Source organism: Triticum urartu, chromosome 3 (assembly GCF_003073215.2).
Source record: "Triticum urartu cultivar G1812 chromosome 3, Tu2.1, whole genome shotgun sequence".
Taxonomy (NCBI): domain Eukaryota; kingdom Viridiplantae; phylum Streptophyta; class Magnoliopsida; order Poales; family Poaceae; genus Triticum; species Triticum urartu.
The window spans coordinates 683,804,130-683,829,821 of NC_053024.1; the positions used below are offsets into that span (position 1 = coordinate 683,804,130).

The 25,692-nt window shown below is 49.0% G+C and overlaps 4 protein-coding genes across 4 annotated transcripts; 1 reads left to right on the plus strand and 3 right to left on the minus strand.

Annotated features, from left to right (window-relative positions):
- Positions 1-1,384: 1,384 nt before the first annotated feature.
- Positions 1,385-6,512, minus strand: LOC125547158 (polygalacturonase inhibitor-like). The gene is made up of 3 exons (XM_048711149.1): positions 6,374-6,512; positions 1,965-2,423; positions 1,385-1,848 (listed from the first exon to the last, which is right to left on the minus strand). Exons 1-3 carry the CDS (start codon positions 6,510-6,512, stop codon positions 1,385-1,387), a joined length of 1,062 nt encoding a protein of 353 aa, XP_048567106.1.
- Positions 6,513-7,953: 1,441 nt separating this feature from the next.
- LOC125545911 (IST1 homolog) lies at positions 7,954-11,291 on the minus strand. Its single transcript, XM_048709968.1, has 6 exons — positions 11,095-11,291; positions 10,872-11,004; positions 10,647-10,750; positions 9,494-9,665; positions 9,258-9,398; positions 7,954-9,180 (listed from the first exon to the last, which is right to left on the minus strand). The coding sequence occupies exons 1-6, from the start codon at positions 11,163-11,165 to the stop codon at positions 8,260-8,262; spliced, it is 1,542 nt and encodes a 513-aa protein (XP_048565925.1). The 5' UTR covers positions 11,166-11,291; the 3' UTR covers positions 7,954-8,259.
- Positions 11,292-16,161: 4,870 nt separating this feature from the next.
- LOC125549121 lies at positions 16,162-16,804 on the plus strand. Its single transcript, XM_048712606.1, has one exon. It carries the CDS (start codon positions 16,208-16,210, stop codon positions 16,550-16,552), a length of 345 nt encoding a protein of 114 aa, XP_048568563.1. The 5' UTR covers positions 16,162-16,207; the 3' UTR covers positions 16,553-16,804.
- Positions 16,805-24,028: 7,224 nt separating this feature from the next.
- Positions 24,029-25,432, minus strand: LOC125545912 (polygalacturonase inhibitor-like). Its single transcript, XM_048709969.1, has one exon. The coding sequence runs from the start codon at positions 25,415-25,417 to the stop codon at positions 24,299-24,301; it is 1,119 nt and encodes a 372-aa protein (XP_048565926.1). The 5' UTR covers positions 25,418-25,432; the 3' UTR covers positions 24,029-24,298.
- Between the last annotated feature and the right edge of the window lie 260 nt (positions 25,433-25,692).

Sequence of the window (25,692 nt, forward strand, 5' to 3'; positions counted from 1 at the left end):
ATGTGCGAAGAATAAAAAAAATTGAGGGCTTGTGCGAAGAATAAATTCTACGCCACTACCGTAGAATAGTCCAAAGAGCCACATAACTCCTGTGAGGAAAAGAAAGAAGAAGCCCACCTTACTTAGTTGGAGGCCATGCCCATGATGACGGCCCATGTCGCCCAGTACTCGGAGAAAAAAAACCATGTCGCCCATGATGATGAGCGTGTCCTGCAAGCAGCCGCCACCAATCCAGTTCCATTGCCTAAAAAAAACCAATCCGTTTCCTAGTCTGCGCAGTGCCCGCGCTTTCATAAGAGGCATACGCAGCCTCTCACGCAGATCGTCAGTGGTGCCTCCTCCTCCATTGTTTCCCGTCCGCCGCAGCCTGCAGATACGGCAGCGGCGGCCATGGAAGGAGAAGCACTGCCGCCGTGGCCTCCGGCGGCGGCTGCATCGGAGGTCCGCTTCCGTTTCCGCGGAGAAGTGGCCCTCAACGGCGACAAGAAGCCGAGCGACCAGCCGTGCACCTTGCGCCTGCGTGGCGGCCTGGTCTTGTCCCATGCGCCGCGCGGGTTCGGGCCAAGGGGCCGGCCGGTCGACGTGACCAATCAAGTCGTCAGGAAGCTCGACGTACAGTTCAAGATCCTCGATCACTCTGTCTTCCAGTGCAGCAAGCTCTCCGGCAAACTCATCCGAGACATGCTCGCCGTTGCGGTGGCGCTGACCAACGAAAGCGAGTGCAAACTCCCCGCCGACGCTGCAGATTCAAGCCAAACGCCCGTTGACCTGGCCACGATGATCGTTGAGTCAATTGGCCGTGAGATCGACGAGATCGTCGCCGCCGGGGGCGTCGTCCCTGGCTACGACTTATACTTGAAGATACCCCAGGTCTGTATAACCCTGGTCTATGAGGCCAAGGCGCTGCTCCTCGCTTGCAAAGAAGCCGCCCCCGCGGAAACCAAGGCTCCCGCCGGAGTTGTGGCACTCTGTGGCCGAAAGCGCCGCCGTGACCGTGAGCCTGATGAGGTGTGCGCCATATGTTTGTTGGGCTTGGAGGCTGAGGACGACAAGGAAAACGTCCGGCTGCCGTGCTCCCATGCCTTCCATACACCGTGCATCGAGCCGTGGTTCGGCAGGGCGTCCACGTGCCCGACTTGCCGGCTTGACATTATGGAGTGCTTTAGCTTTGTCAGATCAGCGCCTCCAAGGAGTTCAGATATCTCCGAGCCGGAGATGAACCATTCATAAATGACGTAGACGAAGGTGATCATATACAGTCCATTACCTCCAAGCATTGTATAGTATAGTTGCAGGCTTTCATTACATTGTGGTGTTTTGGTTATTTCCTGAGAGAGCCATCTCTAGCTTGTCACTAGTGGTGCTAGTTTCAGTTTCTGGGTGATTAGTGGCATGGATTCGGGAGCGGAGCACCGCAGAGACACCTGTTGTGCTCGAAGCTGTGGATACCAAACCTGGCCGCGGCGCCGTCCGGCACCGCACCGCAGAGCCGGTTGTAACTGACGTCGAAGGACTGCAGCTCGGTCAGATTCGCCACCAGCGCAGGGATGTGGCCGTAGATCCTGCTGTGGCTGACGTCAAGCGAGGCCAGCCGGTCCGTCAGGTGCACCTGGGACATGTCGAAGCTGAACGCGTTGGGCCACAGGTTGACGCTGACCAGCTCCGTGCTCCCGGGGCCGGGGCCGAACAGCACCGAGGCGTCGCCGGTGAGCCGGTTGCACGACAGGTCGATCAGCACGAAGCGCACGGCCAAGAAGTCGGCCGGGATGCTGCCGGGCAGGTTGTTGTGGGAGAGGTCGAGGAACGCCAGGTGCCCGGCGCTGCTGAAGATCGAGCAGCGGCGGGACGCTGCCGACGTACGAGGCGGTTGTCGTTGAGATAGATGCCGTCGAGGCGCGGGGCCGCGGAGAACGACGGCGGGATGGAGCCCGCCCGTGAGCGAGTTGCCGGAGAGATCCAGCGACTGGAGCTCCGGGAGCGCGCAAGGAAGGATGACACGGGGCCCGAGACGCCGGTCTGCGAGATGGTGAGGTCGAGCAGCCCCGAGAGCCTGGCGAGCGCCGCGGGGATGGCGCCGGACACGCCGGGGAGCTTGTAAACCTCGAGGCTCCGCAGGCGGGTGAGCCCTGCGATGGCGTGGCCGGGCACGGGGCCGGCGACGCCATAGTCCAGCAGGATGTCAAGGCTGACGACGCGGCCCGTGGAGCCTTCGCAGTCGACGCCGGGCCAGGCACAGCACGGGATGTCCGGCGTCCAGGAAGCGAAGTAGGAGGCGTTGTTGAAGGCCGCCTTCACGGCGACCAGCGCCGCGCTGTCCACGGCGTGAGGAGGAGGAGCAGGACGGCGAGTGCGGGCAGGCTGCGCATGCTTTTTGTGTCCACCATGGCTGTACGAGTGCGTGGTGCTGTATGTTGTGTCTTGTGCTGAAATCTGAGATGGGCTCTAGGCCCATATTGCAATTTCTGAAAAATCTCTAAGGGCCCATGTGGGTTATATGGCACTAGGTGTGGTGGAAAGTTGCTGAAATCTGAGATGGGCTCTAGGCCCATATTGCAATTTCTGAAAAATCTCTAAGGGCCCATGTGGGTTATATGGCACTAGGTGTGGTGGAAAGTTTAGTCTCACCCCGGAAGTGGAAGGAGAGTTGGAGTGGTTTATAAGGGTTTCTCTTCTACATGCTATTGGAGGGATTGAGCCGAGCCGAGCCGAGCTCACACCTACGCACTTATTTTTGCCAGTCACTAATGGAGAGTTTTCTGACAGCTGGGCCACGATCTGAGACGTCGAATCGTGGGCTGTCACGGACTCGGACGTGGGTCGCCCTTCTGGTTCCTGTACGGGGTGAGGGGCGAATAGGTTTTTGGGCAGCAATTACGCGACTGCTCGCTTCCGATCGTCTACTTCCTCTACGTCCGCGTCGCCTTCATCACCATGTCCACCGACGCCGACCGTGCCGCCGCCGAGAAAGCTGAAGCCGACAAGAAGGCCGCCGAGGACGCCGCTGCTGCCACCAAAGCCGCGGCTTCTGCGTGGCCTACTGGAGGGTATAACTCGTTTATCCCGCTCCTGATTATTTTCATATTAGCAGTACTAGCAGTATGTGTAGATTTGTTTACTGTTTGCTTAGTACGTGCATGTTTAGATCAGAGTCAGTACGTCATCAACTTAATCAATGCCATGCTAGTGATTTACTCATGGATTAATTTAATCGAGAAATTGCCTATTTACTCAACATCTAGATCAGAGTCAGTACGTCATCAACTTAATCAATGCCATGCTAGTGATTTACTCATGGATTAATTTAATCGAGAAATTGCCTATTTACTCAACATCTTGTGCCATGCCATGTGTGTGTTATATGTGGGCACGATTACATATTGCAAAGTTTTGGCGCCACTGGGTTGTTTGCAGTTGATTCACGACCAGTGCATGTGTGGTGCGCTGCGCATGTGTGTGATACAGCACCTTTGGATAGTTAGATTTGAAGTTCGAAGGTGTGTTTAGTTCTTATCTAGATGAGAAATAACTATGTCTCATCTGACTCCTACATTGTTGGATTTTAAATAAAGTTTCGTATGGATGATCGACTCTCAAATCCGTATCCGTGGACTGTTACCCCTCAGTCCGCAGGCAGATATTGTGTCCCGTCTGAAAGGCAGCGGTGGAGACGCCCTTATCAGTTAAATGAAAAATAAAGATGGGGGCTGGGGATTGCAGATCGAGGGAACAATCACAATGTTCTGTACTGTCGTGAACTACGTTGCTCTGAGATTGCTTTGGGAGGGGCTAGATTCATGTTGCGAGCTCGGAGTTGGATCTTGGACCGAGCAATGCTAGACCTACGTACAAGTCCTACGTAATTAGCGCTACATGCTGATGTGGCCCAAATTAGTTGGGCCAGGATTAGCGCCCGGGCCCCCACACGGCTGAAATCAGGGGGCGGAGGAGAGGATTTAGGAAGGTTACGTAAGTTGCCTACGTAGGTTTACCTAGGTGTAGCATTTTTGATCTTGGACCATTGTGGGGACGATTCTTTCTTTCGGTATGCATGAAAAATAGTCGGAATGTCCAAGTACATGTGTGTATGCATTTTCTTTTGCAATTGATCTCCAAAGGGAATGGAATATAAGATAGGCAGCCTGAATTTATATCTTCATTTTTTTTAGTTTATATACTTATCTTGTACTATACATATTTGTGTGGGATTTTCAACCTAACGAGATCCCCTGTTTGACATTTCCCCAACTTCTTGCTTTTGGTTTTTGGGGTATATGACTGGTCCGGGAACAACCCATTGCCACCAGTTGGGGCATATGGGATTTTCAACCTAAGAGCATCTCCAACAGCCACCCAACACGCGGCGCGCTAAAAACTGTAAGTGCATCTAGTGCCACCCCTAGTAGTTTTAGAGTATTAACGACAAACCTGGTTGAGGGACTAATGTGTTTGTGAGAATTGCAGAATAACACAGGTAGTAGTCCCTCATTGATTCGGTTTACCTACCGGAGATGACCCCTAAAAATGTATGAAGACATTGACGACAATGGTGGTATGAGAAGATATTCATATTGAAGACTATGACATGAGAAAACATTGAGTGAAGACTATGGAGCGCGAAGACTTAGTCGTTTCGTTGTTTCCTTTTCTTATTTGTTGAGTCATAGGAACCATCGTACTGTTAAGTGGGGTCCAACTGAACAAAGTCAGAGTGACTGAAGTGATGCTCAACCAAAATCCTATGTCTTCAAGCGAAGACAATGAGAGCAAATCTTATCCAGAGACTGGATGAGTCAGCTTTGCTTGTAGCCCAAGTAAAGTTGTCGCGTGTGTTTGAAATCTGACCGTTGGAACACGTGTCAGTTCCTTAGTGACCCAGGGTCATTTCGGGCATATCAGGTCGGGTTGCCTAGTGGCTATAAATAGCCCACCCCCTACACCATAAATTGGTGGCTGCTCAGAGTTAGTGCATGACTTTTGTCGTATTGAGAGCAACCCACCTCGAAGCTTTTGAGAGAGAGAAATCCTTGCGAGGACAAAGCCCAAACACCCAGAGCCAAAGAGTGTTAGGCATCACTGAAATCTTTCTGTCTGCGTGACCTGAAGACTTATTACACTTGAGGACTGTGAGTCCTCCAGCTGGTTAGGCGTCGCGTTCTGAGCATCCAAGAGTCATTGTGGATCGCCGGTGAACGAAGTCTGTGAAGGTTTGGAAGTCTACCTTGAAGACTTACCAGAGTAATTGGGCGAGGACTGTGTGTCCTTAACTCAAGGGGAATAAGGTGAAGACGCGGTCTTCTGAGTTGAATCTCAGCCTCCCTAACCAGACGTACAGTTGTCACAGCAACTGGAATTGGTCCAACAAATCTTGTGTCCTCAAAATGTGACCGGTTCTATCCTCTCCCTCTCTTTACTTACAGTTTGTCTTCGTGAAGTCATTGCCTGTTTGCTTTACCTATTTGTCTTCACTGCTTGATTTCTATTACTGTTTGGCTTCATATTATCTTCCATCCTGATCTTTACTACGTAGCTGCTGATAGTCCTCGTGATTTCACTTTATTACATATTTGACTATGGCTTGCTTAGTATAGTCTACCTTCCGCTGCATTGCAATAGGTCCATTTCTATTGTTTGTCTTCGAAACTTCCATGTTTTGAAGACTTTCATAAAAATCGCCTATTCACCCCCCCTCTAGTCGATAACTAGCACTTTCAAAAACTACTTTGCAGCGCGCCCATCGCCTGGTTTGGCGCTACGGGCAGCGCTGGCTCCAGCAGCCGCGCTAAAATGCAGCACGCAAAAATATAACGTGCGCGACTCTCGCGCAAACAATATATGCGCTCCAAACACAAGCGAAAAGATCAAACACAAAAAAAAAATCAACAATAATAAATAGTTCAATTTCGTTATTACAACTCAAACAAATAGTTTATCGTTTAATACAACAAATAGTTCAACAATACAACAAATAGTTCAACAATACAACATCAAACGCACAAATCATGATGCTCTTTGTCGGCCATTCCAAGCCCACCACTCCTCAATGAGATCCTTCTGGAGATCATCATGCGCTGCGGGATGTTGAATGGCATGATAGGAGGCAACAAAACGGGTCACCCTTTTAGCCCTCCGCCGCACTCACACGGTATGTCCAAGAGCTCATACTGAAAATAGTCTACATCTTGACCACGCTCATTCTCGATGATCATGTTGTGCATGATCACACAAGCGTGCATGATTTACCAAAGTATCTTTTGATCCCAAAATCTAGCAGGTCCTCTCACAATAGCAAATTGGGCTAGCAAAATCCCAAAAGCTCTCTCCACATCTTTTCTGGCCACCGTCTGAGCATTGTGGAAATCAAGATTTTTCTTACCTTCCGGTTTTTTCAACAGCTTCACAAATGTTTGCCACTTTTGGTAGATGCCATCCGCAAGATAGTAGCCATAGTTGTATGTACGACCATTTGCTACAAACTGCACTGGTGGCAGTTCACCATTTGCAATCTTATTCATCAGTGGTGACCGGTTAACAACGTTGATGTCATTCAAAGATCCATGCATTCCAAAAAAAAGCATACCAAATTCAAGTCTCTTGATCGGCCACCGCTTCAAGGATTATAGTGTAATCCTTTTTTTGGCCGTGGAATTGCCCATGCCATGCCTTTGAACAATTCTTCCAACTCCAGTGCATGCAATCTATTGAGCCAATCATACCTGAAAAGCCGCGAGCTTTGTTCATCTCCAATAGCCTTGCGGCGTCTTCAGCATTGGGAGATCTCAAATACTCCTGGTCAAACACTTGCACAATTCCGACTGTGAAGCGCTTGACACACATGATCGCTTGGCTCTCACCCATGGACAAGTGATCATCAACTAGATCAGCCGGGATACCGTATGTCAACATACGCAAAGCAGCTGTCACCTTCTGAAAGGTGCTATGCCCGAGCTCTCCGGCGGCATTCCTCCTTTGCTGAAAAAACCGGTCATGGCTCGCTAGTTTCTCTGCAATGCGCCTGAACAACTCGGTGCTCATCCTAAACCGGCGACGAAAGTACGACTCCGGGTATGTGGGATTCTTCACAAAATAGTGCCTCATCAATCTGTTGTGGGCATCGATCCTATCCCTCCAAATTTTTTGCCGACCCAAAACCGAACCACCGTGCTTCGGTTTTTTTATTGGTGTGCATAGCTAGGATCATTGCAAGATCCTCCTCCTCTTCCATATCAAATTCTTCTTCGGAAGAATCATATGACGAACTCATCTACAATGTTCAATATAAACTAGGCTATAAAAACTATAATCAACATGCGCCAAATTCATGTAAAGACTGTGAAGTTTGAGCAATACATACCTTGCGGGCGCCGAGCCGCAGTGAGCGGCCGGGCGCTGTTCGTCAAAGGACTGCCGCGCGCGACGGGCGGCGGTGACTAGAGGGAGACGGAGGAAGCGTTTGAGAGTCCAGCGCGCGGGAGCGGGCGCAGCAAATAAGCGGCACGCGCGACGGGCGGCGGTGACTAGAGGGAGACGGAGGAAGCGTTTGAGAGTCCAGCGCGCGGGAGCGGGCGCAGCAAATAAGCGGCGCGCGATGGCGTTTCGGCCCGCGCACTAAACTAGATATGCCGCGCGCTGGAGCGCCCGGAGCGGTAGCGCGCACATAAAAAACACTAATATTTCAGCGCGACTGTTGGAGATGCTCTAACAAGATCCCCTGTTTATTATTATAACTGTTCCTAACCGGATGATCCAGCCAAGGTGAGATATTAGAACATCTGAACCATTTTCAGTTCCCTTCCAATCAATCATCCCAAGGTGAGTGAGATATTGCAGGAAAACAAACTTGATCATCATCTGTATTTTCCTCGAAAAAGGCTAGTAAAGCACGAGTATGACTAAAATTGCAATAAAATGAAAGAAATAGTTACCAGATGAAGTTAGACCAGACTCAGATCATGATAATCATTAGAAGTGGAAAATATATTTATCTAAAGAACATCTAACTAGATGAGCTCAGATTGTTCTTTCCTCTACAGGTTTCAAGTTTCAAATGTCATACAACATCCACGCATTTACAATTCACACATTATAAACAAAGGCAATGCTGGTAAAACCGCTGCACCCTTCTTTTTCTGTATCAACTCAGCATACACAGAATTCTCCAAGAAATACCCAAACACTTGGGGGACCAAACAAGGCTTCACAAACAATGTGGCCCCAATGACTTCAAACCAGGCTCAACGACTAATTTGCAGATAACTGAACTCAAGGCTTCGATGAGAAGAGGTTGGGGTAGTTGAATGGATCGTCCTCCAACGATGTTGATCTCTGAGGCACATGAGATGGCGCATAACCCTCAAAGTCATTGGAAAAAGAGTCCTGATGATCAAATACCGGTTTCTGCGTCACCTCAGTTTGATGATGACTTTCCTTTTGGCTATCATCACTGTGGCTCTCATAAACCCTAGTGTTCTTCTTTAGATCGGCAATGCACAGTTTCGCAAGGTTTGCAGCAGCACGTGCTGCTGATGCAGCTCGCTCTGCTGAATCAGCAGCTGTTTGGGCAGCTGAAACCACACCATCCATATCAATATTTTCCCCGCTCTCTATAGGGGAGATCGAATGCACCTGTTCTGGACGATTCGAGAACATGTTCAAATCTTTGGGTGTTTGGGGAGCAGTCACTTCATCAACTGACCTTGTGAAGAATTCTTGCTCTGTTGGCTTCACTGGAGGAGAATTTAAGGGAATCGAGTCACTTCTCTCCATAGAAGAAGCAGAAGCAAATGGTGGGGGAGAGACAAAAGGAACAAATTGCTTCTTTTCATCTGGTAAAGCTGGCATCCTTGGCTGAGCAAATTGTGGAGAAACTGGGGGTTCTGAACTTTTCAGATAATTATAGAAAGCAGCATCAGCTGTTGGATTCTCTTCCAAGTCAGGTGGGTTTGAGAAATCATGAGCAGACGACTGTGAGCTTTGCACATGTGGACCAATATCTGGGGTTGATTGAGTACCAGAAGCTGGACGAATTGCTGCTTTTGGGACTTCAGGCAAATCCAGTGAGTCAAAGCCGCCATCAGATTCATAATCTTCACCAGGTTCGTCAGTGGCACTTGCAGCTACTGGTTCCACGTGTTTCTCCTTTGGAAGTGGCAGCGTTGAACCACTGAAGTAGGTTGGTCCATTCTAGTGAAAGGGAACATGTCACAAGGTGAGATTCAAAATAATGAAGCAACCACAGTTTCTTGTATGTAAACACTAACCAATAGATCTTCATGGGGTTTAAGATATTCCGTCTCTGTTGCTGATGGATCCCAGTCGATCTCATGCTCCTCAGCAATCTCCTTCAGCAGTTTCATCTTTATATCTACTGGAGGAGGACGGATTGAAAGTAGTTCAATTATCTGCATAGGTATTGATTCGAATCGTATCAGCATCATTCTAATGGTTAAGTAACATAAATAGATTGTACATTTTATCATGGAAGTTGGCATATGACCTGCCGGTTGACCCCAGAATCCGGCATAAGCTCTGCAGCTGCAGCAGCAAATTCTTTCCCATATTTAGTCGCAAACATCATTTGGACTTGCATCAGTTCAGGCAAATCTGAACACCTAGGAGCAGCAAAACAGATGCTGGATATTGCCTCTTTGAGATCTATAGGGCATTCCCTGAAGCAGGAAAAAAAATTTAACAGGTTAGGACAACCAATTTAGCTGCAAGCCTATGAAAACTGTATAACCACCACATTTGAAAGGATACACTAAACCAACAAATCGATTAAGGATATATGAAGGATAATTTATTTCTGTGCCTCCACCCAGGGAATTCAGTCTAGACAGATGGAGACCCAAAGAACTACACTGCACAAACAGCAGTATGCATATAAAACCAGGTCTTTCCTTCGGTTTGGAGAAGGTCAAAAGGAGGCAACAATCTGATGCTTAAGGGCCACCGGATATGCATCAGTCTCGCTATTTACATAAAAACAAAGATCTGACATAATCTGTTACAGAGACGAACTAAAATTATGCATTTCATTACATTTTCAAACAAATGGGCACATGCGCTTTTTTTGGGAAGAAAGCCAGGTTTTAAATTGAATAGCAATGGCATTCATCACATGCCACATCCTTCATTCAACTGCAAAAGCAACTGAGCACTAACAACAGACTTGGGCGAACTCTGGGACTAGAGAGAGCTATAGGTTAAGTATGCCAAGAAAAAAAAGTCATTATTTAGTCACAAACATCATTTGGACTTGCATCAGTTCAGGCAAATCTGAACACCTAGGAGCAGCAAAACAGATGCTGGATATTGCCTCTTTGAGATCTATAGGGCATTCCCTGAAGCAGGAAAGAACTTTAACAGGTTGGGACAACCAATTTAGCTGCAAGCCTATGAAAACCGTAGAACAACCACATTTGAGAGGATACACTTTCAACAACAAATTGATTAAGGACATAGGAAGGATAATTTAGTGGGTGCCTCCACCCAGGCAATTCTGTCTAGGCTAGACAGATGGAGACCCAAAGAACTACAGTACATCGTCTCACTATACATACAGAAAAATAAAGTTCTGACACAGAGTAATCTACAAACAATAGCATATATGGTTACTGAATAAGAAGAGGATAGGACAGGCGACAAACTTTTGGGCCTCTATGACGGGCAGGCGAACGGCGACGAGCTCGCAGAAGAGCTCCAGGATCTCCTGCGCCGCCATCATGTTCTCCTCCCGGATGATGTGCTCCACCTGCGACCACAGAGAAGGAGCAATTAATCATCAACCCCCACCCCCACCCCCAAAGTCCAAGAATCTAATCCCACTCTGCCGCCCCATAAGCAAGCCCACAGTAACCCCTTGGAATCCGTACCCTGATTCTTGCGGTGGCTTCCTGGCCGGCCTCGAGGAGCTTGGCGATGTCCCGGCGCATCTGGCGCAGCTGCAGCTCCCGGCGGTTCCGCAGCAGCTTTATCCGCGGGATGGACAGCTTGAGCAGCGTCTTGCTGCGATTTTTCACCACGGCAGATCAGGAATCGGATCGAAATCAGAGCAGAGACCAGGAACTCGGCTCCCAGGGAAGGAAGAAAGCGTACCACTTGGCGGCGCGGAAGCCGCCGCCGCCGGCGGCGCCGCCCTTGCCGAAGAAGGCTTCCAGCATCGACATGTGGGTAATCAAGTGGAGGACGCGGCTGGCGCGTGGGTGGGGTTTCGATCTAATCTAACGAGCGACGGCCAGAGCAAGGAGACGATGGGGAGGGGTGAGCGGGGTGTGCCGTGTGCGCGTCGAGCCCTGCCTGGATCCACCTGCTCCACTGCGAGGAGAATCTCGACCGTCCGTTCACACACGTGGATGAGCGATCGGGTTGGGTGGCTTTGTTGTCTGGGACTTTGCTTCGCTCCAAAGAAAACTATGATTCCGTCTCAGGCCCTGTTTGGTTCATAAGTCCTAAGATTTTTTTAGTCCCAACTTATAAGTCTCAAGTTCCTAAAAAGTCACTACCTGTTTGGTTTCTGGGACTTATAAGTCTCTATAAGACCATATTACAACTATAAGTCCCTATAAGTCCCTCCTTAAGAGTCTTATTTCATAAGTTCCAAATGCCCACGTTAAGTCCACTCCCTCCTGTTTGGTTTAGATGGGACTTGTAGAAACTTATTTAAGTCCCTAGACCAATAAGTCCCTGAAAACAAACACCCACTCAGTTATTAATCCGTTTGACCAAACAAATTTACTTGTTTTTCTTTTGACTACCTACTACTAAGAGCATCTCTAGCGGAACCTAAAAAATAATGGAGTAAACCGTTGAGGAAATCCCAGTGGAGTATTTTTACTTTATTAAGTTTTAGCCCGACCTAACTAGTCTCCTAAATTTAGCGGAGCAAATTTTCTTTTGCTCAAGTTCATTTCATTTTCGGCCCCTAATATAAACTTAATTATTTATTTATTTATTAAACGACATCTTGACACGCCGAAGTACATAATTTGCCAATTCTTTGCTAAGGGAACTGATCAAAAAAATCACAAGAAAAAAATACACACTTGATAGAAATCCAACTTCCATAACTGTTCCCACTAGTTGGATAAACATTTTCTCTATGTCTTCTATTTCAACATTGTTGATTGTCTTAATTGGCTTGTAGAGCTTGCACACTTCTTTCTTGTTGGTTTCCGCACAATTTGGCATTGTTTCGTCTCTACTCTCATCTATCTGGAAGCAAATTTGTAGCATTTGGGTGCTCCACCCCCTATATGAACATTAAGTTCAAAAAAATACCAAGAGAATTGAAAAAAGCTGTGATTTTGGGATATCAAACTTGGGTGTCCGATCTGCTTTCATGTAAAATTTCATGAAAAATACCAGGAAACATATTGGTGGCAAGAAAGAAAAAAATCCTATGAATAGAGACAAACTGTTCGGATGGATTTTTGTTTGGATAGTATTTCCTTCACCAATGATACGTTTTCTGGTATTTTTTCACGAAACTTCACACAGGGGTAGATTGGGAACCTAGCTTTGATATCCCCAAATTTCAAAAAAGTGATTTTTTGGTATTTTTTATATTTAATATTCTTATAGAGGTGTGGAGCACCCCGGAGCTCATGTGTATTTTTCCCATCTCTAGTCTCTACTCTAGCAAGTAGTACATGAGCATCTATAAAAAAAATCGTTATCAATAGATCGATGCATCTTCTTCCCAATAGCAAATCTTGCATCCATCCTACACACAATCTTGCGTAAACAATAAGCTACAAATTGACGAATCTGAAGAACAACCGTAGAAACAAGCACTCACCCCATCCATTTGCGTCCAATCCGAAGAACAACCGGATGCGTCCAATCCGGCGTCAACAGCGAGGATCATGCATCCGCCGATTTATGCACCGGCGACGACAAGAGAGGCCCAAATCCGAGTGGATGAGGAACATGGCGGGTCCTATGAATGGCCGGCGAAGACGGGAAGGGAGGCGCCGAAGTAGATGCGACGCGGAGGTGGCGGTCCGATCGAGGGGGAGAAGATTTTTTACTAGAGCGGTGGGCAGCCAAGTAAAAATAGACGCCCGTGGGGTGCAGGAGTAAACTTTTTACTCCCCTATGAAGTTTAGGAGTCCGGTTAGGTGCCGAATAATTTCTACTCCTCTATAGCTTTTTAGGCGATCGGCTAGAGATGCTCTAATAATTTATAAAAAATCGAGGAATGAAATATACACTATTTCGTAGGAAAAGGACAGGCTATACATTGTGTAAAAAATAATTTTGGGAAAGTCGGTTTTCTAAGCCATTAGATTAAGATCCAACGACACGAATGTCGTGTTCTCACCCTGAGCTCAAATGCATCCTCATGAAAAGTAAAATCGCAAATAATAGTAAAAGAAATCAAAAATTCTGTTTTTTTTGTGGTATGGACAAATGTTTTGTATGCGTGCAAAATTTCAGCACAAAATGACATTCCTGGGAGTCGTGGCAAAAAAACAAAATCAATACTCCAAAATGTTTTGAAAACTAGCATATTTGGGCCAGAAGGAGACGGCAGGCAGGATTTATTCAACCAGTTTGGCCGGTGAACCAGTCGTAGATTATGTGGATGAGCGATGTAATCTCCGGCCCGGCCGATCATGGTTGTCTTCAATTTTTATTTTTCTTATTGTGTTGTACTCAATGACTTGAACTTGATTCAAATTTAATAAAATGGATGTGTGCATCATTTGTTGCAGATGCCAGGGTAATCTCTTTTTGTTGAAAGAATGTGTTGATGCAAGGGATAGCTCTTGCTATCCATCTTTCAGCCCTTTCAGTCATTGTCCACAATCAGATTCTTCAGAGGATCTATCCATCCTATCAACCGATGGATTGACATGGTCGACCTATGGGCATCTTGTTCTAGAAATCAGACCGTAGGGAGTTTATTCCACAGAGGATTAAGAGGGAACAAATTAGAGTGGTCGATCATCTAGGAAATTATAGGTGTACCAAGTGTACCCCCGCCGTGTGGTTACACTGAGGACCCCTTGTATCGAGGATTTTTTGCCTCTCGATTGCAACTCTATAACTTTGGAATAAATCTGCTTTTACCCCCACGAAAAAAAACACTCTTCAATTTTCTATTACTCAGGCAGCCCTACTCTAGAAACTTTTATTAGGATATTTATTAGATAAGAGAAACTATACGTGGTCACAATATGTACATCTAATTAATGGTACAAATTATTAAATAAATAAATGTGATATTGCCATCTACTTCTTGCCTTAGTTATATTTAAACACTTTTTTGTCAGTGAAATATCGTAGAATATTGATGACAAATGGTGCTCTGACATAATACTTTCGTGTTTGTAACAATGAGAAAACTGAAATGTACAATAGTGAAATCTAATATTTTTTATTAAATGTGAATAATACTGTTAGGTATATTAAGGACATTAATTAAATTGCAATTGTTTCATTGGAGAACACAATTAAGATTGTTAACTTAACGTTTTTAGTAACTAAAAATATTTAGTATAAATGTATCTTTCAGTCGTCATATACCTCTCTAATGCTTCAATGCAGGGAGATACACCTTGTTCTCAGGACCTCTTCCACTGATGTGTGACTGCCTGGTGGGCCAAGATATCAGTAGATTTGCTTACATGTGCCTCCTCGCAATGCTCATAGGCACATATTCCATGTGCTTCGATTGGGGTTATAAATGGTGGTAGAAGATTCCACGGTTACAAAGATACCATGTTTTTATTTATGCAACTTTCCTCATAAAAACTTCTCAATGTTTTGGAGCTAGGGGCTCCATCAAGCCCAATATTAAAAAAAAGAAATTGAACTTTTGAAATTTTAAAAATGTCTGACAAAATCTTGTACGTAAAGATGTATTCATATGTTTGTAAATTATAATAAAATTTAAGGGCTTATTTGGATTACAGTAACTAAAAAAAATCTAGAAATCAAAAAATCCTTACAATTTGAATGCGCCAATGTTCTTATGAAGGTCCTACAATCCAAATAATTGAACTACACAAAGAAAAAAATCATGGATTTTTACAGTGAATTGAGCACAAACACACATGTGCATGAGTGTTGCGTCGTCCGCCGCCACAGGAGCCCCTCCGCTCGAACGCACCGCCAGGATGCCATGCCCCTCTCCCCTGAATCAGCATGGGCTTTGCCCAGCAGAGGCAATTGGGTGGCAGCGAGGGGATTGTGAGACTGGGAGGGATGAGTCCTCGCACGGGGTGAGCCGATGATCTTGCCGCCCTTGGGGAGGGTGACACGTCGTTGTCCCTTTCCTTTTCTTTTATTTTGACCTCCCGATGGCTCAGTCAACATGTTAAAACCTAACTTTTGTAATTTCAGCATTAGTCATCTCTTTCATGGTTTCACCCCATCCTCTTTTCTGAAAAGGGGCGCTTTATTACTTAAAAGATTTAAACATTACACCCGGCCTCTACATAACTAAGATGCTCACAGCCAACCTAAATCCTCTCGCACAAACGAAAAATAAAAAGGTGAAATACCAAGAAACATGTAGAGTCCGTATAACGCCTAAAGCGGAGGTGTACCAATCCTAAGATCATGCTGCCACCCATGTTGGGTAAAGTATCCCTCGCCGGATCTTCCAATCGTGTATATACCTCCATAAATAGGTCTGGATTCTCCACGCGTTGTAAAGAGGACTATAAACAAAGAGTCCCGGTACATTTATAAATAACCCGCATTAAAAAAGTACTTTTATCGTTAAAAACTTCATACTTCTATCCTCATATCCTCACACTGCTATCCCACGAACTTCCTCTATACCATTCTCTTCCTGAAACTAACTTAAGGCATTTTTTGGCGCACCTTGTGATGGAATCAATAGTCGCCTAGAGAGATATCAGGCATCAACATCATTTCTTTTGTACTATGGCCTCTATGTTAAGCAAATAGACAAGGAGTTGACAGAGGAGTCGAGTTACTTCTTTTTGGCCCGATGGCTATCGCTCCCGCTCCCGCTCCCACTCCGCCCTCCCTGCCGGCCACCCCGCCGGCCTCCAGCAACGCCCCAGCCACCAAAAACCCGCCGGAGACCCCCGCACCTGACCTACCTCTTACCACAAACCCCCTAGAAGAGCTCATACTATCTGTGGTTCCACCACCTTCGCCATTCTTCGACCTACCTTATGTCAAGGCCGGGCAGGTTGCGCTCTGCTGCTTCTTGGAATGCGGCGATGCCATGGGCTTGGAGTTTGAAGATGACTGCTCCTACTACCTCCGCCTCGACATCACCACCCCGGTCCTCCACCTCGCCTCACTGCTCTACATCGCCTTCGGCTACTCCAACCGTCACCTCGACGCCATAGTTGTCGCTGCGCTGCTCCAGGCCGTCCTGGGTGGCTCTGCTGCTCACTTCTTCGTCGCGCAATGCTCTCCTCTGGTCTTCCGCTTCCACGTCGCTTCTGCGCGCGTGGCTGAGATGATCCTCGCTCAAACCACTCTCCGCTTCCGCAATTATTCCTTCTCTTTCACTAGGATCTGCCCTCCTTTCCGTCTCCACCGCGCTCTGGCGCTACATGCATGATGCTTGCCCAGCTGCTCCAAATCCCCGACGACCTGAGTCTCTAGTTCGAAGTTGTGGCTTGGTCACAGCTTCGTTCCCACGTTACCGCCCGTTCATGCAGCCAGCCTCATGGCTGCCGAATGTACGCGCGTGTAATCCAATTTCCCTTCACTCTCAACGCCACGACCATGGCCCTTGTCCTCGCTCACTTGTTTGGGGACTCCTACCTCCAATTTGACGTCACTGACGACGGAGACTCCTACTTCTCCTTCACCGTTGCATCGCCCGCCGTAGCCAAACTGATCGCCTCCATGGGTGACTACCGCAAGAGGGGAATGCTAATCCGCTTCCCCTGGCCTATGCTCATGAGTGGTGCCCGACGCCTTCTTTGTGCTGATGCCATGCCCTCGTCGCTTGGTTCCACGTCTTCCTCTTCGTCGCCGGTCGTCTCTGCATCACTGCCACCAGCGCCATCAACTCTGGGTCTGCCTAGGGTGAGACGAAAACGGCCCGGTATTAGTTTCTTTTACCGTATGCTAAATGCTAGTTGCTTTAACCAGCTTCCACCTCATGTGCACTACACTCACCATACACATCCTTTTTGGATTACTTTCATGCCAATCACTGTCAGACCTAATGAACTACTAGTTGAATCAGTCCTAAACCACTGTTTTTCCGTTTAACAAGATTTTCACGCAATTAAGGTGCATGATCTAATTTTTAAATCTGGCATATCCTCCCGCCCAGTCAAATTTGAAATTCTCAAGTTGGGGTCACTTGACTTTGACGGGTTTCGTCTTTTTCTTTTTGACCAGCTCGATCTGGCCGTTGCTCACTGCAGCCATTTCCCACAATCTTATTTTTCCTACTCCTTCTCCTTGCTGCCCACACGTCCTGGGTCCATACTTGGGCCTTACACCCATCATCACCAGCCACTCCATGCACCAATACGGCCGACTCTCATGTCCACGGCATCGCCGCACGGCCGGCCAGCTCTGCATGCATTGCGGTCCCACAACATGCACAATGATGAAGGCGCTGCGTCTCCCGACAGACAAAATCCTACAAAAGATCCGTACGTACCACATGATGCCGCACATGCGGGCGAGGTGCGCGCAGGAACCAATACCCCCCCATCGGTCTCTCCGTCTGTGCCAAAATTGGACACCACACCTGACCCACGCGCGTCTAATCCGGGCGCCAACACGCCGCCTCCTGTCTCCCCACGCGCCGCCCCGGTGACCGAGCCAGGAGAGAATCTCGCATTGGAAACCAACGATCTTGCGCGGCCACACGCGCTGGCTTGCGCTACCACACCTCTGCCGCACCCCCTCTATCCCTAACCAGCATCTAGCCATAATCATCGCCTCTAAACCCTACCTAAGCCCTCCATCACCACGCCTCACCCCCCCGCCGCCTCAATCGCTGACACACGCAAACGATCTCACCGCTCTGATGACAGATACGCTGCATGCTCGGTCCAACCGCTCTGCGACGACCACATATTGAGACGTCCTGCTCTCGGGTCCACATAGCCACAGTGTGTCGCTGCCCCGCCCCCCTATATATCTCCACAACGGCTCCTCCCTCCTCATCCTCACTCCCTCCCAACTCCATCCACCAAAAGAGACGCCGCTGCTTCTGCTGCCTCGCCCTAGATCACTGTGTCGAGGTCTGCTGTGATCCCGTCCGCTACGCCCGCTGCTGGCGGAACGGCCACCGTAGTCGTGATTGCAGGTACCGCAAGATCTGGTCCTTCTTCCCTCCCCTCCCAGATACTTTTACTTCTGTCCCTAATCCAGCCTTCTGCCTCCGCAGAATGGAGCCCGGCAGCTCATCGTCCGCTGTGGCCGCTGATCCACACACCCTCATGATCGGACAGATCCCCGTCATCCTCTCCGAACCTTTCCCCACTGTATGTGTGCCGTCCCCCTTCATCCTCCACGACGTCCCTGTTGGCGCCAATGGCGCCCCCCTCCCTCCCACCTCGCCGCCACGCACCGCAGCACCTCCCCCCACTCCCACCACCCCACCCCATGATCCCATGCACACACACTCCTCCCCCTTCGACACTCAGGAACTGAGAGATCGCCTCACCGACGTGTACATTGCCTCCCAGCACACCACAGCCGCATCCTATGTATCTGAATCGGACTCTGATGATGAGTTGCCTCGCCCTTTCCACGACGCCGGGCCGCTGCCTCCCTATGGAGACATGCCTCTCGTTGCCGCGCCACCCTGCCTAGTGCACTTGCCACGCCGATTCGCCTTTGCCCACCTTCGAACACCTGACCCCAACCCCACTCTACTCATCCGCCGTGCTATCCAGCTTACGTGCGACAACCCCACCTTCATCATGGGTGGCTCATGGCGTGGGGTTGCTTGCCTCACCTTCCACACCCCCTCCGCCCGCAATGATGTCGTCCGCCACAGCCCTATAGACTTTGAAGGCAACACCATCACCATCGAACCAGTCGAGCACGTCGACCGCTCCATTGCTATCTTCACTGACCTCGCCGAAATTGAGGTCTCCGAGTTCCTGCACGAACTTTGGCACAACGACGGCATTCGCTTCGCCTCGGCTTTTCTCGGTGATGTATGTGCCGTGGATGACTTCTGCTTGCATGGCATTGATTACACATCTGTCCGCGCCTTGATCCTGCTCCAGTCCGGCAAGCCAGTCCTGCCCGGCATCGTCATCCAGCTCCCTCCCATCAACGAAATCAAGATAGCCAAAGTAGTGGAGATCTCACGCTGGCACCACGACGATGGCGCCAATCCTTTCGGTGGCGACTCTTCTGACGGAGACTCCGCCCCTCTCTCTCAACGTGGCTCCCCACGACCCGCCTCCCCAGAACAACTCACCCCAGTCATCTCTGCCATTCGTGCTGGCTGGCGCGCCGATCTCATGTACGATGGACACGCCCTGTTGGCTATCAGTGGAGCCGCACCTGTGGCTCCGGTCTGATCTGGCTATGGCACCAATGCATCTGCCCTACTCCTTCCCTCGCCTCCACCTGGTTCCGTGCATCAGCCCCTTGTCATCTCCGATGACGAATCTGCCGGCTCTGAGGACATGCACGCCCTGCTTCTGCATGCAGACCTGCCGAGGTCCATGGACGTGGTGCATGCACCCGTGGGGGGCTCCTCGGGCCCTCTTGTCATACGGCCATCGCCGCTGGTCGGGGCTGTGGCCCCGCCACCACCGCCTTCGCTCCATGCGGATGCTGCTCCACCTGTTCGCCTGCTCACTCCCTTTGACACCTCTGCCTTTACGGCGGTCGTGCCGGAGGCTTCTGACACGGCAATCGCCCCCAACTTCACCTTTTCGGCTTGCGAATCGTCCTGTACTACTAGTAAAGTCCCACTTCCCCAGTCTCTTGCTCAATCACTTCCTCTACATACTACCACAACTGCCCTGACCCATGACAAACCTGATGCAGCGCTGCCTCTCCATGATCTGGACACCCATGAGTGCACATACGTAAGGAACGCCGTAAGACGGCCCGTGATCAGTCCTGCTCCAAGGACAAGCTGCGCCGCAGCGCACGGCTCGCTGGCAAGGAGGCCAGATACTCGCCTATGCTCGCCAAGGCGGTCAAGGCCAAGGTAGCTCGCCTATCCGCTGCGGACGTGGGCACGGCTATCGACCGCGCCATCCATGAGGCTTGCCTTGACGTCTCCGATGGCCCTCCGGCCTCAGCTGAAGATCTCGTAGCCATTGCCCTACTTTGCGGGGCGGATGATGGCCATGTTGACACCATCCTCGAAGCTGACGACTCGGCCTCCGGTGCTGAAGATTCTCCATGATCAGCACGCCAGCTCTGCTCTGCACTGTGGGGGGCGCCTCCACGCCGCCGCCAGTTGTCCGCGCCTTACTCTCGCTAGTAGTGTCTCTGTACTTTTGGCCCCTCACGTGTGATCGTCCGACCATGTACTGTTTTACTGATGCGGTGTACCTTTTGCTACCGTGTAACTGTCGTAGTTCGGTCTTAAAAACCCTGGTGTACAAAACTTTCTCATGAGTAATGCAACCTTCTCTATATGTTCGTGGACTTGGTGACCAGGATAAATGCTCCGACGTCCTCTCTGAACTAATCTCAATCAATCCACATATCACCCTACTACAAGAGTCCAAACTTGACACGCTACCGGATCCGAAACTAAGCTCATTCATGCCCCGTCAGCTTGATCAAGTTTTTACCTTACCTGCTGTAGGCACTGCGGGTGGCACCATCTCTGCCGTTAACTCCGCCATGTTTCAAGTGATCTCCTTCTCTGACCTCTCTTTCTCCTCAACCCTGATACTGCGATCAACGACAACTGACCGTAACATAGCCATCACTAACATTTACGCCCCCGCCTCACGCGCTCTCAAGCAACAATTCTTTGATGAACTATTAGCTATCGCCCAACCAGATGCTTCGCCCTGGCTACTCGTCGGTGACTTCAACCTCCTACGTTTCCCCTCAGACAAAAAAAATGATGCGTTTAGACACACTGAGGCCAACGCTTTAAACCAAACAATTGATGCGCTTGCCCTCATCAAGTTACCACTTCTAGACCGCCAATTCACTTGGACTAACAACAGAACCACACCCACCCTAGAACGCATCGACCGCGCTTAGCCTGGGCTGATGCCTTCCCCAACTCCTCACTCACATCCCTCACGCGTTTCACGTCCCCCTCATCATCCACGTCACCACAACAATCCCGCGCTCAAACTTCTTTAAATTCGAATCTGCTTGGGCCAATTTGCAACCCTGCCGAGATATCATCTCCTCGGTTTGGGCCTCACATCGGCCCACTTCACCGCCCAACTCTGCCGCCTCCCTCGCCGCACTTCTCAAACAAACTTGGGCCACGCTTAAAAAATGGGCCCGCTCGCGCCTTCCCGCCCCCTCCATGAATCTCGCTGCAAAATTGCCATCTCTGCTCTTGACCACGTAGAAGAATCTAGGCCTCTCTCCCCACCAGAACAACTCACACATAAGATCATCATTTCTCTCCTAAAAAGCACCATTCTAGAAAAATGTCCTACTGGAAATGGCGTGCCAAAGTGTCCTGAGCAATTCATGGCGGTGAAAATTCCAAGTTCTTCCACATGTCTGCCTCACAACGGCTTCGAAAAAACAAAATCTTCTCCCTCACTCGAGACGGCTCGGTTTTTACCTCGCATCATCAAAAAGCTGACATCCTGCGAGAAAATTTTGTCACGCTCATTGGCTCTACTGTCTCCACGACTTGGCGTTTTGATCTCGCGTCGATCTATCCTCACCCCGTACCTGGTCTTCATGCCCTTGACGCACACTTCACCGAAGATGAGATCAAATTGGCCTTCTTCAAATGAACCCACAAGCAAGCCCCGGCCCCGATGGTTTCGGCCCATCCTTCTATAAAACCTTCTGGCCCTCTATCAAGCAGGTAATACTCTCCTTCTTCGCACAATTTCACCAAGGTGTGGCAGACACAGAGCGTCTAAACCGTGCCCACATTGCTCTCCTTCCAAAATCTGCCTCCTCACCCTCACCTGACGCCTTCAGACCAATTTCCTTGCAAAACTGCCCGGTCAAAGCTGTTGCCAAGGTCCTAACTTCGCGCCTCAAACCCTTCATCCCTCATCTCTTCCATGGTAATCAGACTGGCTTCATTACCGGTAGGAACATTGCTGAAAACTACGTCTTTGCAGCAGATCTTATCAGCTCTTGTCACTCTCGCAAACGCCCAACCATGATATTCAAACTAAACACCGCCGTGAATCTTACCCACAAGAACATAATCCCCTCGGGCCTATGCACATGGTGTGCCACGCTACCGGAGGACTCCATTCACCTCTTCATCTCTTGCCCCCTCGCCAACAGAATCTGGCAGAGAGTTGGCATTCTGCCACAGGATGACGACCTCAATGAACTTTGGGACGTTCCACTACCTCACCACCTGCCCAAGAACGCATGGTCCTTCGTCCTTCTTGCGCTCCTCTCCAGCATATGGGCCGCGTGAAATGATGTGCTCTTTAGAAATGTTGATCAATGTTCTGTAATAACTATTAGAAACCTAGTAGCAGACTTGGATCTCTGGTCACACTGTCTTGTTGATACGGGTGACAAGGAGAATGTCTCCTCGTGGCGTACCTACCTCTCTGCACGATGCACTGTGCCTCTGTAATCTGGTTCTGCTATTTCTACAGCCGTTTTGAGCAATATATTAAGGTGGGGAGCTCCCCTCGGCGATTCTAAAAAAGTAGTTGACAGAAAGCTCAATAAGGCGCCAAATCTTTGGAGTGCTGGATTAAGTGGTTGAACCACAAATCAACTGAACTCAACAGCCGGAAAAGTACTTCTTTGCTGGATCAAGAATAGGAGGGTAAATGTGTTGATGATGGAGCAAAGGTAATTGCGAGGGTTAGCGCCATCATTACCAACCATGGCAAGGAATGATCAACGCCGCCTGCATTTGGGGAAAGGGAAGGAAGAGGGGGGAAAACGAAATGAAATACTCCCTTCATTCCTAAATATTTGTCTTTTTAGAGATTTAAATGGACTACCACATACGGATGTATATAGACATATTTTAGAGTATAGATTCACTCATTTTGCTTTGTATGCAGTCACTCGTTGAAATCTCCAGAAAGACAAATATTTAGGAACAGAGGGAGTAGCTGACATTGAAAAAGTGAGTGATGAATCTACACTATTTGCTACTCCCTTCATTTCTAAATATAAGTCTTTGAAATTTCAATATGAACTACATACAGAGGTATATAAACGTAGTTTAGAGTGTAGATTCACTAATTTTGCTCCGTATGTAGTCCATATTAAAATTTCTAAAAATACCTATGTTTAGGAACAGAGGGAGTAGGAAAAAGAATGACCAACTATATCGTCTGAAATTAATTTTGGGAATGTCGATTTTCTGGCTCATTAGATTAAGATCCAACAACAAAGAGCAGCGAATTCGGTGCCCAGACTCATCTGTGCCCCCGATAAAGAACAAAATTTCAAATCAAATACTAGTAGAATTCAACAAATTCTAATTCTTTTGCATGGTAGATAATTTGGTGCATGAGGTGCGTTCCGAATTTCAGATCATTTGGACATATGAGTAGCTCTCAGCAAAAGAGAAAAATTGGGTTAGAACAATACATGAACAATAAACTTTTTTACAGACCCTAAATTTTTCTTTTTTGGCCGAGTGCTACTTAGATGTCCAAATGATTTGAAATTTAGAGTGCACCTCACGTACAAAATTATCTACCAAGCAAAAAAAGTGGATTTTTTGGAATTTATTTTGTATTTTTTGTGATTTTTTTTGACCCGGTGTAAATGAGCCCGGACTCAGAAATGGATATTCGCCAACAACCGTCCTTCTTTCTTCTTCCTTCATCTTTCTTCTTCTCCAACTATCCCTCCTCGCCCAAAATTAACTTAAAAACGGTTGTAAAGTCAGTCAACTTTTTTTTTGCGGGTGAAAAGTCAGTCAACTTACATATAGCAATTGTGAAAAAACAAAGAAAAATAATTTGACCTTGGTCCAACAATCGAGGATCTTTCCGCTACAACAGATCACAGATGAATCATGATGTCAGACAGTTAAAACAGAGGAAGTGCTAAATCTAGCTGATAACTTCACCGACACACACAACCATCTTGACTTTATTTCAGCACAACTCTTAATCCAGGGAGACATTAGCCCAAATGATCGACATAGAAATATCATCATTCTGCCAAACCCACCGGATTATGTTTCATGTCCAGCGGACAGTTCTATCTATTTCTTGCATGCAGGGAGGGGAGCACCACAGAGGCACTTGTTGTGCTGAAAGTTGTAGAGATCAAACCTCTCCATGTTGCCGCCGGTCGGCACTGGGCCGCAGAGCCTGTTGTAGCTGACGTTGAAGAACTGCAGGTTGGACAGGCTCGCGACCTGCGCCGGGATGCTGCCATGGATGGCATTGTGGCTCACGTCGACGAAGTAGAGCTGCTCCGGGAGCACCACGCCCGATAGGTCGAAATCAAAGTCGTTGCGGGACAGGTCGATGTACTGCAACTCCTTCCCGCGGCCGAAGAGGCCCGACGCGTCGCCGGTCAGGTCGTTCCGCGACAGGTCGAGGTGCGCAAAGTTCACGGCGGCGAACCCGGCCGGGACTGGTCCCGTGAGGTTGTTGTGCGACAGCCAGAGGTAGACCTGGTCCGCAGACTTGCTGAGGAACATCGGGGGGATGGCGCCGGTGAGGCGGTTGCGGCTGAGGTTGATGCCGGACAGGTTGGGGATGGTCCCCAGCGACGCCGGAATGGCGCCGCTGAGCGAGTTGAAGGAGAGCTCGAGGAAGGTGAGCTTCTTGAGCGCGCCCAGGAAGGACGGCACGGGACCCGACACGGCCGTCCAGGAGATGCGGAGGTTCGAGAGGTTGGAGAGCTTGCCTATGGCCGGCGGTATGGGGCCCGAGAGCGCCGGGAGGTGTCGCAGGGTGAGGTCCTGCAGGTGGGGGAGGCCGGCGAGGGCGCTGGGGATGGTGCCCGTGAGGTTGGCGTCCTGGAAGACGGCGAGGCCGACGACGCGGCCGGTGAAGTGGTCGCAGGTGACGTCGTACCAGTCGCAGCAGGGGTTGTCGGGCGTCCACGACGCGAAGTGGTAGGCCTCCCCGAGGGCGGCCTTGAAGGCGAGCAGCGCTGCCTTGTCGCCTGGGTGGCAGTCCTTGTAGGTCGGGTCCGGAGAGGGCTCGGCGTTGGCCGCGCCGGCGAGGAGAGAACAGAGGAGGAGGACGAGCAGAGCGCGTGAGCGCATCCTCATCCTGTCGGCTGTGTGCGTGTGTGGCTTTGATGTGATGGGAGTCCACTTGGGTGTGCTGCGCCCTCCGTCTTCGTCTTCGTGTGTCCCATGCTGCATATGGACTATACGTACAGACTCATCGGTGCACTCGGACCTACCTAATGAGCATTGAAGAGTCAGAGAAGAAGCCAAACATGGATCCATCAAGAAGAGCTGAGGATAAGATGCATATAATACAGCTGGCTTACCCCTCACATGCGATGTGTTTGGCGAATCGGCACCCACCTGGACGGCTGGTCCAGCACGCTACCTCTCTAAGCAGTACAATTGCACGTGTTTAGTTCATTGCTATATTTATGACTTGCCACACTTTTTTCTACATGGTTTACAAG